Source organism: Coccomyxa subellipsoidea (assembly GCF_000258705.1).
Source record: "Coccomyxa subellipsoidea C-169, whole genome shotgun sequence".
NCBI classification, from domain to species: Eukaryota; Viridiplantae; Chlorophyta; class Trebouxiophyceae; family Coccomyxaceae; genus Coccomyxa; species Coccomyxa subellipsoidea.
In genome coordinates, this window is record NW_005178039.1 from 672,350 (window position 1) to 686,688 (window position 14,339).

Here is a 14,339-nt window from a genome sequence, read left to right on the forward strand (position 1 = left end):
TCAAGGCTGGGCACGTCGCAAACTGGTGCGCCGTTTCTTGACGCCGGCTGACTGGTCGTCCTCTTCCTTGGGTTCTGCGCTGCTGGGGGCTGCTGGGGGCTTGGGCTTGGGCAGCAGCAGCGCTGGCAGGGAGGGTGTCTTCTGCTGCCCAAAGGTGTTCCCTCCTCGACCCCCCGTCGCCTGCTCCTGTGCAGCCCTGAACAGCCGCACACCTACGCAGCCAGAGAATGAATTTCAGATTCTACTGGCCAACCTGATCTGCACGTGATGTCATTTAGACCATAAACTAGCCAGATCTGCAGGCTTTAGCAATACGGAGTGGGATGAAATTGCGCGATTTTGGATCACAAGATGGCTTGCTGTCTCAGAGCCGTGGTGCTCTCATGCCTTGCAAGAATAAGCCCAAAGCACAGGCGCTTGAGCCACACAAAAGTGGGGAAAACGTGCGCGGTCATGAATCACAGGTGACTTTTTGCCTCACAGTCACGATTTCACGATGATCTTACGATAAGAGAAAAAGTGCCCAAATCATAGAATTGCAGCGACCGACCACAGGGCTGCTGGGGACCAGAGAGGGTAGGCGGACCTAGGGGGCTGACGCGGCGGTTGAGGTAGCCCAGCACGCCCTGGCTGGTCAGGCACACCGTCCACATGTTGGTGCGCTCAGCGCTCGTTATCTGCCGCCGAGGCTTCACCGGCTCCGCCTAAATTCACAGCAGTATGACATTCACTGATGCCTCAAAGAAGGATGCCACCTCAAGTGCTGCCGATGACGCATGCAGAGTGTCCGATATCAAGCCAGCAACAACCCTACTAAGCAGAATTTGGGGTGTCAGGTTTGGCCAAGGTAATTAAGATAGTTTCTCTGGCAACTATGCACCTTGCACTGACTCCGCCCTTCCTGACAAAAATAATGGAGTGTGGCAACGTGCAAGAGCCAATTGTTGCGCGCTCAACAAGATGCTCTGCAAGTGCTCGCATGCAGCCTGCACTGACCGCCTGGAACACTGGCGACTTGTGGGGCGGTATAGCTAAGACTGACGAAAGAAGTATGAGTCATCCTCGAGCATCATGCCGCATGCTGCCGGCAGGTGCGCCCACCTGTTCGAGGGCGAGCTTGATATCGGCGGAGGTGACGTAGAGGCGGTGCTCGGGCGGCAGCTTGTCGCTGTTGCGCCAGAAATGCTGGTGCCGCACGCGCCTCCGTTTCCCCGGGTTGGCCGCCACGTTGCCGTCCAGGGACAGGCTGCATGCAGGGGAGACAAATTTAGGGCTCATTAAGCTAGTGAAGCATGCAAGGGCTGGCAGCAGATCGAAAATCAGCAAAGATCGGCTGCGCGCAGGGGAGACAACTTTGGGGCTGGTAATAATTGTGCAGCATGCAAGGGCTGTTAGCAACTTCCAAAATCGGCAATAATTGCACACGTCAATAGGCACCTCAATTGGGAATCGATCAGGAGCCTTCATTACCCAGCAGACAGGACATGTGCATGGGCAATGTGGTCAGAAGCAGCCACCACACTGCCGAGCCATGGCACTCAATTCTTCGCATGCCTGCCATGATTCCTTCACTGCTGTTGTGATGTTGGCCGGTCCCTCATTAGCCTAGCACATGCACAAAAGTAGCTGCGGGACGCCTGCTGACCTGTCCAGGTGGGTGAGCTGCTCAAAGAGGAAGAGTTGGCGCGAGCCTTCATGCTCCTCCACAGAAGCAATCGTCTGCAGCCCAATGAGTCCCGCCACACAGTTCAAGTCCTGCTCCACAAAGCGCACCTGCAGGAACAAAAAGGAGATTTTGAATTTGCTGTCCACCAGGACAGAGCTTGGCGCTTGCCAATTTTGGGGTACCATCCAGACAGGAAATGCAGCCTCAATGCGGCAACCAGGGTTCTTCTCCCTCCCGCAGGATTTGCAGTTATCTTGAAGCTGCGAAGGGACCTCAGGAAATGCCCCTGGCACCTCAGGGATGGTAATATACGTGCATGGCCCTTGCTGGCCAGGAGAGGAGTCAGGTAAGACTTTTTCTACAGTCTTCAGGAAGGTTGACTTTCACCACAACTGGCTGTCAACATTTATCAAGATTAACTGTTTCAGTTAAGTTTCGCAATGTCAGCTGGAGACACTATCCATGATTGTGCACAACAGCTGCAGAAGAGGGCTGCACCTCCGAGCTTGAACCAGGGTCATCAGGCAGGAGCAGGTCTCCGCTGGCGTGCGCGGCGCCGTCGGAAGCTGAGCGGGAGTCGGCGAGGTAGGTGCCGGAGCCGCCAGCGCTACCAAAGCGCTGATGCGTATCGCTGAGATCACTGACACTGCGCGGCAGCGGCAGCGGCGCTGACCGCCGCTTGTCCATGTTGTCCACCAGAGAGGCCTACGTGCCATGTTTTTGTGTCAAGACTCAGATCTTAGAATTTTTGAACGAAAAGTGAATCATAGCACATGGCCAGTGACCACATCGTACACGGGTGAGGGACTGGGGCGCGCGCAATAATTGAGTTGCCAACACTCCGTAATGGCACAGATCACATGAAATTGAAGGGTCCGGCACAAAGGCCACCCATAGTTGCAGATGCCAACATTCATTGCAGCTGGTTGTAACAGCCGTGACGATCCTCATTATGTCAATAATTTGAATGCCTAGATTGGCATATGCTACTTGCACATGACAGATGAGCTGGGTAGTCAGAAACACACCAGGGCCTGGTTTGCCAGGGGAGTGGGGTCGCTCAGGTGTGCAGCCAGCCCAGGCGGCGAGTGCAACGCGGCCGCCGAGTTCTGCGCATTCTGCGGTACCGGGATGTCCGGCATGAACGTCTGCTGCGAGGACCACAAGAATGGGTGTCAGATCCAGACCGCTTGTTAGACAAGGCACAATAGATAAGGGACGAGGGTGTCACACCCCTTTGGCATTGCAGCCATTGGCTAAAAGTCTACAGAGGCAATTGATGCTATGTAAGGGTTGATGGTGGAAACCATATACTACTTCAACGCACGTGCTCGCAGGAAGTGCAGCAAACACGCGGTAACTTGCACAAGAGAAGCAACAGGACCTGGCTTGCGCTGCCCCAGGGGACAAAAAAAGGCTTCGGCTGGTATGACAGTCAACAGTAAACAACCAATTTACCAAGGATTTAAAGGGGAGATGCGAATTATGACCTGGGGCGCGCCGCCGATGTAGAAGTTGGGGCGGCGCCAGGAGGAGAGGTCGGCGGTGGAGCGGCGACCGTCGTGGGAGCGCGAGGGGAAGGCGCCCAGCAGCTCCTGCCGGTAGTTGTGCTGCGGCAGCTCCGGCAGCGACGCCGTGCTCCGCTGCAGCTCCTGGCCCCTCTCCGCCGCCTCATACTGCGCGCACACACGGCATGCACTCATTCTTGCATGCCTTCAATGATATTGACCTTGAATTAAGTTTTGCCGTCTCATGGCAGGCAGCGCGCCCCCCGCCTGTGTGGTTTGATGATCAACTCGCCCACAAGCAGACGAGATGGAAGGCTTGCCAACAATCGTAGACACAAGCAGAGCTCCATCAAGCATGCATGAACAGTCAGCACATCCCACGGAATTGCACTTTTACCCTCTTCATAAGGCAAAGCAAATTGGTACTGTCAAGTATCTTGATCACTGCATGATTATCGCATCTACATGTGAACACAAAGTAAACCGCCCAGCTGTGGGGAGCCCACCTGTTGCGATGCATCACTCCCCTGAGGGTAACCATCCTGGCCGGAGTGGCTGGTTATGGGCAGAGGGTACATTAGCGGGTCAGCCCCAGAGAACTGCGGCTGTGAGGTGGGCGGGCCGCCCCGAATGTCCCACTGCTGCAGCCGCCAGCTCCTGTTCAGGCCGCTGCTGGCTCCAGGCAAGGACAGTCCTGCCACACAGGGAGGATCAGTAACATATCCAAAGTGCCTAGGCGGGCCTGAGAGGTGCTTCTTGCCAGGAACGTTGCATGTTGCACAAAGCTGCCTTCCCATCAGGAATTGCCTCGCAGGCTGACAAAGTACAGTAAAAGGGATGTCATGTAATCATCATAATCCCTCATTGTGTCTTGTCACCCACTTTGCATCAGCCTCAGCATCCAAAGAAGAGTTAGTGAAGCAAGGTTATTAGGTCATTAGACACAGGTGACAACTGCAGTTCACCCCGGCTCATGGGTTTGCTGCTGATCCTACCTGTGTGGTCGCTGCTGCCATACCACTCGCGCATCTGCTTGTCACTGGCACTCTGGGCATCAAAATGGTCCAGCGCTGCTGCCCCCCAGTGGCCCCCCCTGGCCCGATGTGCATTTGCACTATCGGGCCAGGATCGCTGCTGGCTGCTGATATTCTGTGCTGGCGGCGGAGGCATCTCCCCAGCAGACCTGCAAGGACACCAATACAAAGTCACGAGACAGCCACGTGCTTCCTCTATGGCTTGACGACCTCACCTCTGCAAAAGTGGTGCATAGGATCACACTGCTCCTCACCCCAGCAATCTTGCTTCTGAAGAAGAAGCCTCGGATAAATCTTCAAAGAACTTCTGCCAGTGATGCTTGGGTCTAGTCAGTGGCACAGATCAGGCCCACATGTTTGCATGGCGGGTCCTAGCAACCTTGTGACAATAAGTGCACGCCTTGGATTAGGAAGCTGATTGCGGGACACATCTATTATACCTGCCAGAGCTGGATGGCCGCGACCCGCCGGCAGAAGCCGACGGGTAGCTGGCTGGAAGCGATGCCACTAGGCTGCGGCCATTGGGGGCCGGCGGCCGGAAGCTGCCCGGCAGGTGCTCCTTGCTTCCGTCAGCTTCCTTGCCAGGGGCCCCGTCCATGAAGCTGAGCAGGAAGGAGGCGTTGTTCGGGTGGTCCATGGTCTCTATGAGAGCCCCGGAGGCCTGCCGCGACGCCGACGGCGCCTCTGCTGCGCTGCTGTTGGCGGGCCGGGAGTGCCCATTGGGCTCCCCAAGCCAGTCCAGGGCAGGCATGCCCACATGGGCATCCATCGAGCGGTCAGGGGCGTTCCTGGGCCGCTCCACCGGCTGCGGGGGACCCATAAGATTTTGCCGCGACCCCTGGCCGGGCTCGGGGGGACTGGTGCCAGTGCCGCCCCTCAGCCGGTCTGCAGGCTGCCCCCCCTGATCAGGCAGCGGCTGCTGCTGCGGCAACGGCGGGTTGGCGGCACCTGCCGGCACCTGCAGCCTTGGCTGGCCCGTGCTGACAGAGTTTGACGCTGCCGGCTCCCGGCTGCGTGGATCCTTCTCCCACGCTGCGCTGCCCTTCATGCCCGTTGTCACCGTTGCGCCACCTGTAACGGTGCCATACCAAAGTGTGTCTTGCCGGCAATGATTCTGACGTGTAATCCATACTGCGAAAGTTCAAGCCTTGAACTTCAAGGTACAGGCTTGCCAGGAAAGGGACGTGCGCTTGTCTAGGTAGGGACAAGGGCTGCAGTGGGTAAGCTGAGTACTGGAAGACCGAGTGCAGAGGTTTGTTGGGGGATGAGAAGAGCGTTGAAACGCAGGGGAAAGAAATCTACTCACCGCGCCTGTCCTTGAACCACTGGTCTATCTTGTCCATTTCCAGGCCTGTGTTCAGGTGCAGCTGGTACTTCATGTACTCCTCTGGCACAGGGGCTACTCTATACACGTCCTCCAGTTGCTGCTCTGCCGCCTGAATGTCCACGAAGACTGTTTAGAATGTCTGGTCAACTGCAAGTTCTCAGCTTCCAGACAGCTGGGAATTTGTTGGGTGGGGCTAGCACTCGCAAGGCCAAACAACAGGGCCCATCAAGGGGAAGGTACAATTTCCAGTTCCCCAATGGTGGATTCCCTAGGTAATATGGGATTAATGAAAGCAGAATAGCCATGAAAGAAAAGCCTCACTCAACGCTGAACCTGAGGGTCCATGGCTGAATGGGGCGTAGCAGTGGGAAAGCACTAGATTCGTGAATCTCAAATAGCCATGCACTAAGAAAATCCATATGCAGCCGGATTTTCTCGGAGAAATTACTACCCTGTGTACTCACGCACCTGCATCTCCTCCTGTGGGATGTCGATGCGTCCCAACCGAGCAACAATTATTTTTTCGACGGAAGAAATCTTGTGCACACCAGTGACAAGAATTTGACACGATCAGACTTTTAAGAATGCCAGAGGTATGCACACTTTGCGCTGTGTCCAGTTCTGCTCGACACAGCCACGCCTTCTTTCGTTGCCTGCCTCCAGTCCGCCCTCGACTACTTGATGAGTCGGGTAGCATGTAAGATATGCAGTGATCAGTTCTCTTAGTCAAAGCCGGACATGCAGACGCTCGCTAGCTATTTGAGAAGATTTTCTTTGCTCCCAGACAGACTCCGCATGGTCAAAACCCTGACACCTTCAACCCAGCTTCCGGGTTCGAGAACGGAAATCCTAGATATAAACCTTGCAAGGAATGTACCAATTGAGGATATCTTCTGGGTTTGACTCCTGCAAGCAACATTGTGACACCAGGCCAAACCAACACTGAGCGCAAAAGGGAGTTTTTGCCAGATCTCGTGTTTACATCAGAGCTCCAGAAGTTTTGATCTCGGAGGTGTGGCTGGGATTTGCAGGTCAAATGGCTGCTTCAATACTACCGACAGACAAAAGAGTACTTCTAATCCCAATTGATGACAGTGAGGTGAGTTGCTTTACCCACATGCTTGTGATACCCATCGCATGCTTTCGTTTGTCTTCTTGAAAGTACACTACTGACGCTAGCAAGACTTCTACTTAGATGATCGCTTGAAAATTTGGCAATATGCGCAGAAGCATTCATTCACGGTCACGTGTGCGACGTGCAGGACGCAGAAAAATCGGTTTCATGGACGCTGCAGAACCTATACAGACCAGGCATGCAGATGCAGGCATCAATACCGTACAACACAAAAATAGCGCTTCAAATCGTAGCCTTGGTTGAAGGCGACCAACCTGCTGTGCCTGACGCAGCAGCTCACCCAATGTATGATGGCTTTGCCAAAGGCAGCCTGTTTTTCAGGTGGAGGCGATCTTCTGTACTTCCTGCACGTGGTCCCAGAGCGGCAGTTCGATGTTATTGGGGGGGACGCTGCTGAGACCATCATCAACGAGGACGAAGATGCAGAGCGCAGAGCGGTGCGTGCTCCCTTTGGAGCGCAGTTCTTGTGCATGCCCTGTATCACCTCCACTGCTTGATTTTACGCACATCAGTGGCCATAGCGCAATGGTATGATGAGAAGCTCTGAGTTATTTTCTGTGTCGCCATGCCGGGGGCCTGAAGCGAGTTGTCCCTTCTGTACAACACCTGAAAGCCACTGCATTTTTGGCCGAAGGTTGAAGGCAAGCCAGGCAGTAGGGCAGTAGGCTGTAGGTGTCTTGGTGGTATCAGCTGACATGCTCTTTTGGAAATATCTGCTCAATATCTGGGTGCTGCATGCACAGGTTGCCAATGCCAAGGACTTCATCAAGCATCGCATCTTGGAAAGAATAGAGGACAAGCAAGTGCCTCACCAGGTAAAGTATTCATGCTCAGCCAATGACGCCTGGTTGTTGCAGCAAGGGACTCACAGTGTCGGCATCCCAAGTGGCGCTTGCAGCTGTGTGCTTCATGCTCCGTGTCCTGTGAAAAGCTCCGTAACAGTGCTGCTCCCTTGCAGGTAGAAATTGTGCGGTTCCGCACTGACAGTGAGTCAGTGGGAACAGTCATCTCAGAACGGGCTGCCACCCTCAATGCTGCAGCTGTGGTAAGGACTCCAGAAATTCTGCAGCTTGTTGTACGACTGCATTCGCCCTTCTCTTCTCACCAATGTACTGCAGCACTCAGCGCAGACTTTGGTTGACGAGCAGATCAAGCGCCTCCTTCCGTCTGTGAAACAGGCGTGCCAGAGTCCTGCCTCTTCAGTAAATTCTGCTGAACGCTGTGTGGCGGTGTTTAGGTGATGGCCAAGCACAGACAAGGAGCCATCAGAGCCTTCTTCATCGGCAGCGCGACCAAATTCGTGGCAAATACCTGCAAGCAGCCAGTGGTAGTCCTGCATTGAGGGTGGTGCAGTTTCAAGTGTCCTGGCCAGAGGGGTGTGCATTAGAGGGAGTGGTGGTGTGAATAGAGGATGTTGCTCTCTTTTGTGTGGTGTATGAAAGTGGGAGACTTTTCCGGATCTTGAAAGGATTGCTGTAGCAGTGAACCGTGCAAGATGCATAGCTCTCATTTGGATTGTGCAGCAGGCCTCAGCATTGAGGCTGCCTGCAGGAAGGCATATGGACGCAATCTTCAATTTTGTGTTAATCACCAAGTTCAGGAAGCCAGTTGGACCGTGTTCCAACCAGTTAGGATCTGCTGGATATGCCGCATACTGGTACAGCAGAAGAGCAATACATCATGCATGTCAGTGCACATGATGCCCTCCAGTACCTTTATGCTATATGAGATATTCCTTTGACAGAGCAATGTAGGCAGAGCAGAGGCACTCAATGATTATGCTGCATGAAGCTGCGAAGGCCACAGGCATGTGCCTATTTAGGTGCCTAATAATAATTCTGTGTCAGCATTCAGCAACAGTATACGTATAGCTGTGCCACATAAGTGAGAGACTCTTGAACGGTGTGCATGTGGACAGCAACGTCACAGCGCTTTATGCGCGTAATGATGTGCGTGTAAAGGTTACAATCTTTGGCGCTCGCAATATCTTCGAGTCTTCCATTCTCCCTTCTGTCACTTACTAGGTAGTACCTTCTTATATGATGCATCATTGCATACATTATAACGCCTCCCCCACTATTTCATCCACATGAGCACCCTTACATGCAGTTGCGTTCAAATATTTTGGATTCTGATCAGCGACGTGGTCATGACCGGCAACGCATGCTGCACATCCGTTCATGCAAATCTTTTGGCCTCACCATTGTGATAGCGTCGTAAAATGCAACACTTTGACCCCGCAGATCATCTCGACTGCCAATCACAAGTCAGCCAAGGATACAAAAATATTCAGGCTTGCAAGGACACTTGTAACTGAGACAAATTGTCCTTATCCTGCATGCAAGGGCAATGACCTTCTCACAACAAATAAAATGAATGCGAGCAAACTCTGAAATGATCAAACATAAGAATTCATTTATTGCTGCTGTCAGGCAGCGTGAGTCTGTCAGTTTCCAGGCCGCGATGTGGCTCACATCAGAGAAACACACAGACCTGTCAAAGGTCGTGATCTCCTTCGGACCCTTCATCCTCCCTCCTACAGCCCCTACCTATGAAGTTTGCTGCAGCCCTCACCAGGGGGTTATTGGGCAATCCTCAAAACCCCCTGACATCATAAGGCTGCCTCCTGGTCTTAAGTTCTCTATTCGTTTGATACATTTCGCATGACCTCAACATGCATTAGGCGCGCTTGCACCCTCAGGAAGGACCAGGGCCACAATGCTGTTGCTGTAGACACCCTTAAATTGCGCGATGTAAACAATTAAAGACCACCATACAGTGTCCTACCAGATGAGCTTTTTACGGCCCGTCACATTATTGAGCAAGTGCATGCGGCCTTCCAAAGGTGAATCTGTTCCCTCAGGCACGCGCGACCACTCTGGCAAGGGCGGCCAGCCCAATGCTGCCCAATAGGGCAGCCCCAGCCACCAGTGCAGGTCTTTTCTCCAGCCCAGCAAAGGCCACTTCCTTTTCCGGCTTCTGGGCAGTTTCGAGTCCCTCTGTGCTGATGGGCGCAGCTTCCTGGCAGCTGGAGGCGGCCTGTTCAGGCACCAGCGGCCGGAATTCCTTTTTGTTTTTGAAATCGTTGTATTCCTCCTCCGTCGCAAACGAGCGGTTGTCTCTCGTAGCGTCCTTCGCATGCTTCTTGTATGCGGCCTCCCCTTGTTGCTGCAGCCATGACACATACACATGCATTCCTCAGACCGCAGAGCAATGCAAACTTTTGTGGTCCGCTAGGCTTTATGATGATGGGCACTTTGCATGCGCAGCCGTGGTGTACAGGCTAAGATGGCTACTGCAATGACACCTGCTCTGAACTGAGATGTACACAGTACTCTGCGGGCCAAATAAAAGACTGTGAGTGCAAATTATCATCTGGGAAAATCATCTCTGCCCAGTGATGAGAAGCACAAGCGAGACAACCTGTGACAGGATGTGTAAGGCAGCGGCATGCCCCCAACACCATGTCTGCAAGGTCAGTCACCGGAGCGGCAAGAGCATGTGGAGTGCAGTAGCAATGGGGGTAAGAAACTTTGAATTTTTAGATACCTTTCTAGCGAGGAAGGCACTAGCAGGGAACGCGTCGCACCTGAGCCTTTTTCACAATGACCCCGACGCGGGGAATTCGCTCGAGCTCAAAGCTGCGCAGCGCCTCGGGCGTCAGGCCGCTCTGCTGCACGTGCCACGCCAGCTCTGCCGCGTCCTCCATCGTCATGTTGAGACCCTGGCCTGCACGGCTATTACACAATTGTTCAAGAACAGGTGTACAGGGTTCCCCACCAAACCTCCAGGCGATTCTGATGGTATTGGACGTGTCAGCAGATGCCTGCACGACACATCACCACTGGCGGCTCCACCGCGCTGGCCACTACACCCTGTCAAGCAAGATATATCATTGCATCAAGCAATGCACACCTGCACGGCCCAAGCACTGAGGTGCACCGCTGTCGAGCATGCTGTCGATTGCAGAAATTGGCACAGGCTTGACGAAAGAATTTAAAAAGGAGGGGCGGAACGGACCGGCGGGCACATGGCACAAGCATGCAACAGCAAAAGGGTGTCAAAAAAGGGTATTGATAAGGATGGACGCACCGGTGGGCCGTACGGGGTGTGCTGCGTCTCCGACGAGGGTGACACGGCCGCGGCCCCAGCCGTCGGCGGGCAGCGCCTCAGCCTGCCGGGTGAATATGCCGTGCTCCGCCACCGCGCGCGGATCTGTCTCCCGAATGATGTCCAGGAAGGTCTCGGGGTAGCCCGCGAACACCTTGAGACACCTCTGCGCACAGGCATGGACGAGGCAGACACATCAGTGCGGGTTCATTCCCCTAAAAACCTCCAAAGATATGGAAAGGTAGCCGAGAGAACACTCATTACTTGAAGAAGGACGTCCCCAACAATGTCCAGGAAGGTGTCCAGGCCGGCAAACACCTCAAGACACCTCTGAGCAGATGCGCAGAACAGTTGTACATCAGTCGATGTGCAGATTTTCTCTGCACATCAGCCACGGGAGGTGCTACCGATCGGTCCAGAATAGCATCTGCATGTGTAATTGACTGCAGCTCTAAAAACTTCATTTCTATAAGGTACACTTTGTCCAGCTAGGGCCAGATCTTTGTATGGTGGTCAGCGATCTTCACTTTGAAGAAAGAGACATGCAGAATCATCAAGGCAGTGCAAGCGCCAGGAGATACATGGAAGTGAAGGAACATGAAAGAGCAACACTACAATGATCCCCCGGCCCAGGGGCCCGTGCATTTCAACTCAATATTGACACCCATGCAGAGTTCACCTCCAGAGCATTGTCGACGCCCTCAATGGCCTGTGTGGAAGCACGGAAGCGGCCGCCGTTGGAAGGGTCAAAGTCAACCCCAGCCTCCTTCACCAGCCGGATGGGCGCAGAGCCCGTCCACACCATGTGGTCTTTGCTGATTGGGTACAGCAGGCCCACCTGCAAGAATAGCGGCACTTGCTCTACACACGACCTTTGTCACTGTGAGATTGCAGAAAAGCAGCAATTACTCAAATGGTGAACTCGCCACTCTGATACCGCAAGGCATAGGATGACTGCACGCGGCAGAGGCAGTGCTGGATGAAAAAGTGTTATTAGGCCCCAGCAACAGGAATAAAAAAATGTATTGTCTGCAATGCAATACTGTATTTTGGATGTGTTGATCCTGCAGGGGTACAGCGCACCTTCTCTGCGCCAAAGTACCAGCTGCTGTGCTCCAGTGGCTGCTTCATGTTCACCCTCGCCCGCCAACACACCGTGCCCTGTGGATTCCGCACATCACTCGGTAATCTCAACCACATGCTTGTACAGTAACAACACAAGGAAAGGGTGTAAAACTTCTATCAAGCAGCTCTCTGATAGACGTGCACTAGTGGTGCTGATGACAAGCAGCCCCAGTGCAACATTTAAACGTCAGTAGGCACCACACAAAGCGAGTGAGATCCTCACCGCAAAGTCTGGGGGACCATCATCGAGACACTGCTGCCGCACTGCTGAGAAGTAGCCATCTGCGCCAATCAGCACCTTGGCGCGCACTGGGCCTGGCTCGCCGCCCTCAAACTTCACTGTGACCCCTTCGCTGTCCTCCTCATAAGACTCGAACCTGCACCCAAGCCCATAACGCAGATGACCAGAAGCCAAGAGGCAATGCACTCCATGCATCAGTATCAAGCCTAGTCGTCAAACATCTTCCTGCAAAAGAACATCTTCAAACATCCACAGATCAGACCCACAGTATCGTGGAGAGCTCCAGACAGATACTTTGACGCTTCCATTTGAAGTGACAAGGGCTGTGGCAGCAGGTTCAAACCTGGAGTCAAACACCACAGTGTCGGGAGGCAGGGCGCGGTAGAATGCTGACTGGATCTCATACCAGCCCAGAATGGTTCCCCGCTTGCCGTACTTGCTCAAAGATTTGCTGGGGTCCATCTTTTCCGACTTCACCTCATTGCCTGCACAATGTACCACAATTTGAAGTTCACCTGACTATTAGATGCTGGCAGGCACTCTGGTGCCAGCATAACCTTTTGCAAAAGGCCACTAGCCTCTCGGTTGTTCAAAGGTTGACAAGTGCAAGACGAAATAGTGAATTAAAGCTCACTATTGCATATGAAAGGCAGACGGGTATGAGAAGGCTAAATGCCGTGACTCACCTATCTCATCAAAAGTCTTTGCTACTGGGACAGTCCATCCGTTGTCGTAGAACCATTTCTCTAGGGCTGGATCTATGGCCTCTATAGCCTTCATACCATTGACGTCCATGCCTACCCCAGCTCCCAGCGGGCGGTACTTCTTTGCTCGCTCGAACACCTGTGAACATGCCAGGTCACCTAGCATCAATATTTGACCATGGCCTGCTATCGCAATGTAACACATTGACCATAACTAAAGGCAATTAATTACAGAAGATCTAACCCAATTCTTGGTTAAGGATCCGAGACAAATATAATACCTTTACTCGGGTGCCCTTCACTGCTCGGGTGATGGCCAAAGCTGTGGCCAGGCCTCCTGGACCACCTCCTACAATAGCTACATCCAAATCAATGGGTGTGGGTGTCATCGTCAACGAGGGAGGCTGAATAATCACAGGTTGTTTCTACAAAAATGCGCAGATCAGCTTCGCAAAATTGCAACTTCCGCAAACTGACACTAGACTAACACTGGTAAGACAAATTCTCTGTAGTGATCTATTTGGTATTCAGTAAGTAGCTGGGTGAAAATTGATAATTGCAACGGTGTTGGAAGCATAAGGCGACGTGGGCGCGCTAGGGCGACCATTCGTTTCGAACTTTGCAGGGCTGCACCCTTCAAAATCTATAAACCCTACAAACAGCCAGACATGGAAGCCGCAGAATGTGATGTTGATGTTGTTTTTGCATCTTAGATGCTGATATTCGGGAAGCTGTTATTGGTGATATTCCCCAAGTACCGTATTTACCGCACAGGTCGATTATATTAGCGTTGTATCTTTCACCGATCGGGCTTGCAAAAGCCACATAGTAATTCAGGCTGCGAGCTCTTGAAGACGATCGTCAAGGAAACTTGCAATATTGAGTTTGCATCAAATGGCGCCGACGACCGACGACAAGAAGAAGAAGAGCGACAGCAAGGAGAAGAAGGACAAGGATGTAACCAAAGACAAGAAGGAAAAGAAAGAAAAGGATCCTGCCAAGGACAAGGATAAGAAAGAGAAAAAGGAAAAGGACCCATCGAAGGAGAAGAAGGATAAGAAGGACAAAACCACTTCCTCCAAGGACGCATCAAAGGACAAGGACAAGGACAAGAAGGGCAAAGATGTCAAGGACAGTAAAAGCAGCAAGAAGGTGGGAGCAATCTCGACTAATTCTGACTTATTGACTAATTCTGCTCCTCTTTCCATGGGGTGTTTGGCATAGGTGGATGAAGTTATTGCTGGTATTAGCAACTTGCACCAGCATCAACCATGTGCACTGCAGATCAGAATATGCCTTAGAAATAATTGAAGCCATTCTTCTCCGAGCAGGATGAAAAGACCAACGGGGTCAGCAGAGTACCTCAGCCCCGCGTGGTGCCTCCGCCACCTAAGAAGCCACAGAACGACTATCTGGGAGACATAGACCTGCCCTCCAGCAGCAGTGAGGATGAGGAAGAGACTGAGAGATACACCCCCATCTATGCAGC

General features: G+C 52.9%; 3 protein-coding genes across 3 annotated transcripts; 1 reads left to right on the forward strand and 2 right to left on the reverse strand.

The window, feature by feature from the left end:
- Nucleotides 1–6,009, reverse strand: COCSUDRAFT_65086 (hypothetical protein; the record flags this gene model as incomplete). The annotated part of the gene is made up of 12 exons (XM_005649568.1): nucleotides 1–212; nucleotides 587–704; nucleotides 1,102–1,246; nucleotides 1,646–1,773; nucleotides 2,165–2,371; nucleotides 2,695–2,817; nucleotides 3,157–3,342; nucleotides 3,681–3,868; nucleotides 4,170–4,357; nucleotides 4,649–5,279; nucleotides 5,515–5,644; nucleotides 6,004–6,009. 12 exons carry the CDS (start codon nucleotides 6,007–6,009, stop codon nucleotides 1–3), a joined length of 2,262 nt encoding a protein of 753 aa, XP_005649625.1.
- Nucleotides 6,010–6,960: 951 nt separating this feature from the next.
- COCSUDRAFT_40423 (hypothetical protein) lies at nucleotides 6,961–8,012 on the forward strand (the record flags this gene model as incomplete). Its single annotated transcript, XM_005649569.1, has 4 exons — nucleotides 6,961–7,107; nucleotides 7,414–7,485; nucleotides 7,629–7,715; nucleotides 7,908–8,012. 4 exons carry the CDS (start codon nucleotides 6,961–6,963, stop codon nucleotides 8,010–8,012), a joined length of 411 nt encoding a protein of 136 aa, XP_005649626.1.
- A 1,517-nt stretch (nucleotides 8,013–9,529) lies between these two features.
- COCSUDRAFT_61326 (FAD/NAD(P)-binding domain-containing protein) lies at nucleotides 9,530–13,239 on the reverse strand (the record flags this gene model as incomplete). The annotated part of the gene is made up of 10 exons (XM_005649570.1): nucleotides 9,530–9,838; nucleotides 10,260–10,399; nucleotides 10,763–10,946; nucleotides 11,045–11,110; nucleotides 11,460–11,618; nucleotides 11,864–11,941; nucleotides 12,129–12,282; nucleotides 12,490–12,631; nucleotides 12,833–12,989; nucleotides 13,132–13,239. 10 exons carry the CDS (start codon nucleotides 13,237–13,239, stop codon nucleotides 9,530–9,532), a joined length of 1,497 nt encoding a protein of 498 aa, XP_005649627.1.
- Nucleotides 13,240–14,339: the final 1,100 nt, after the last annotated feature.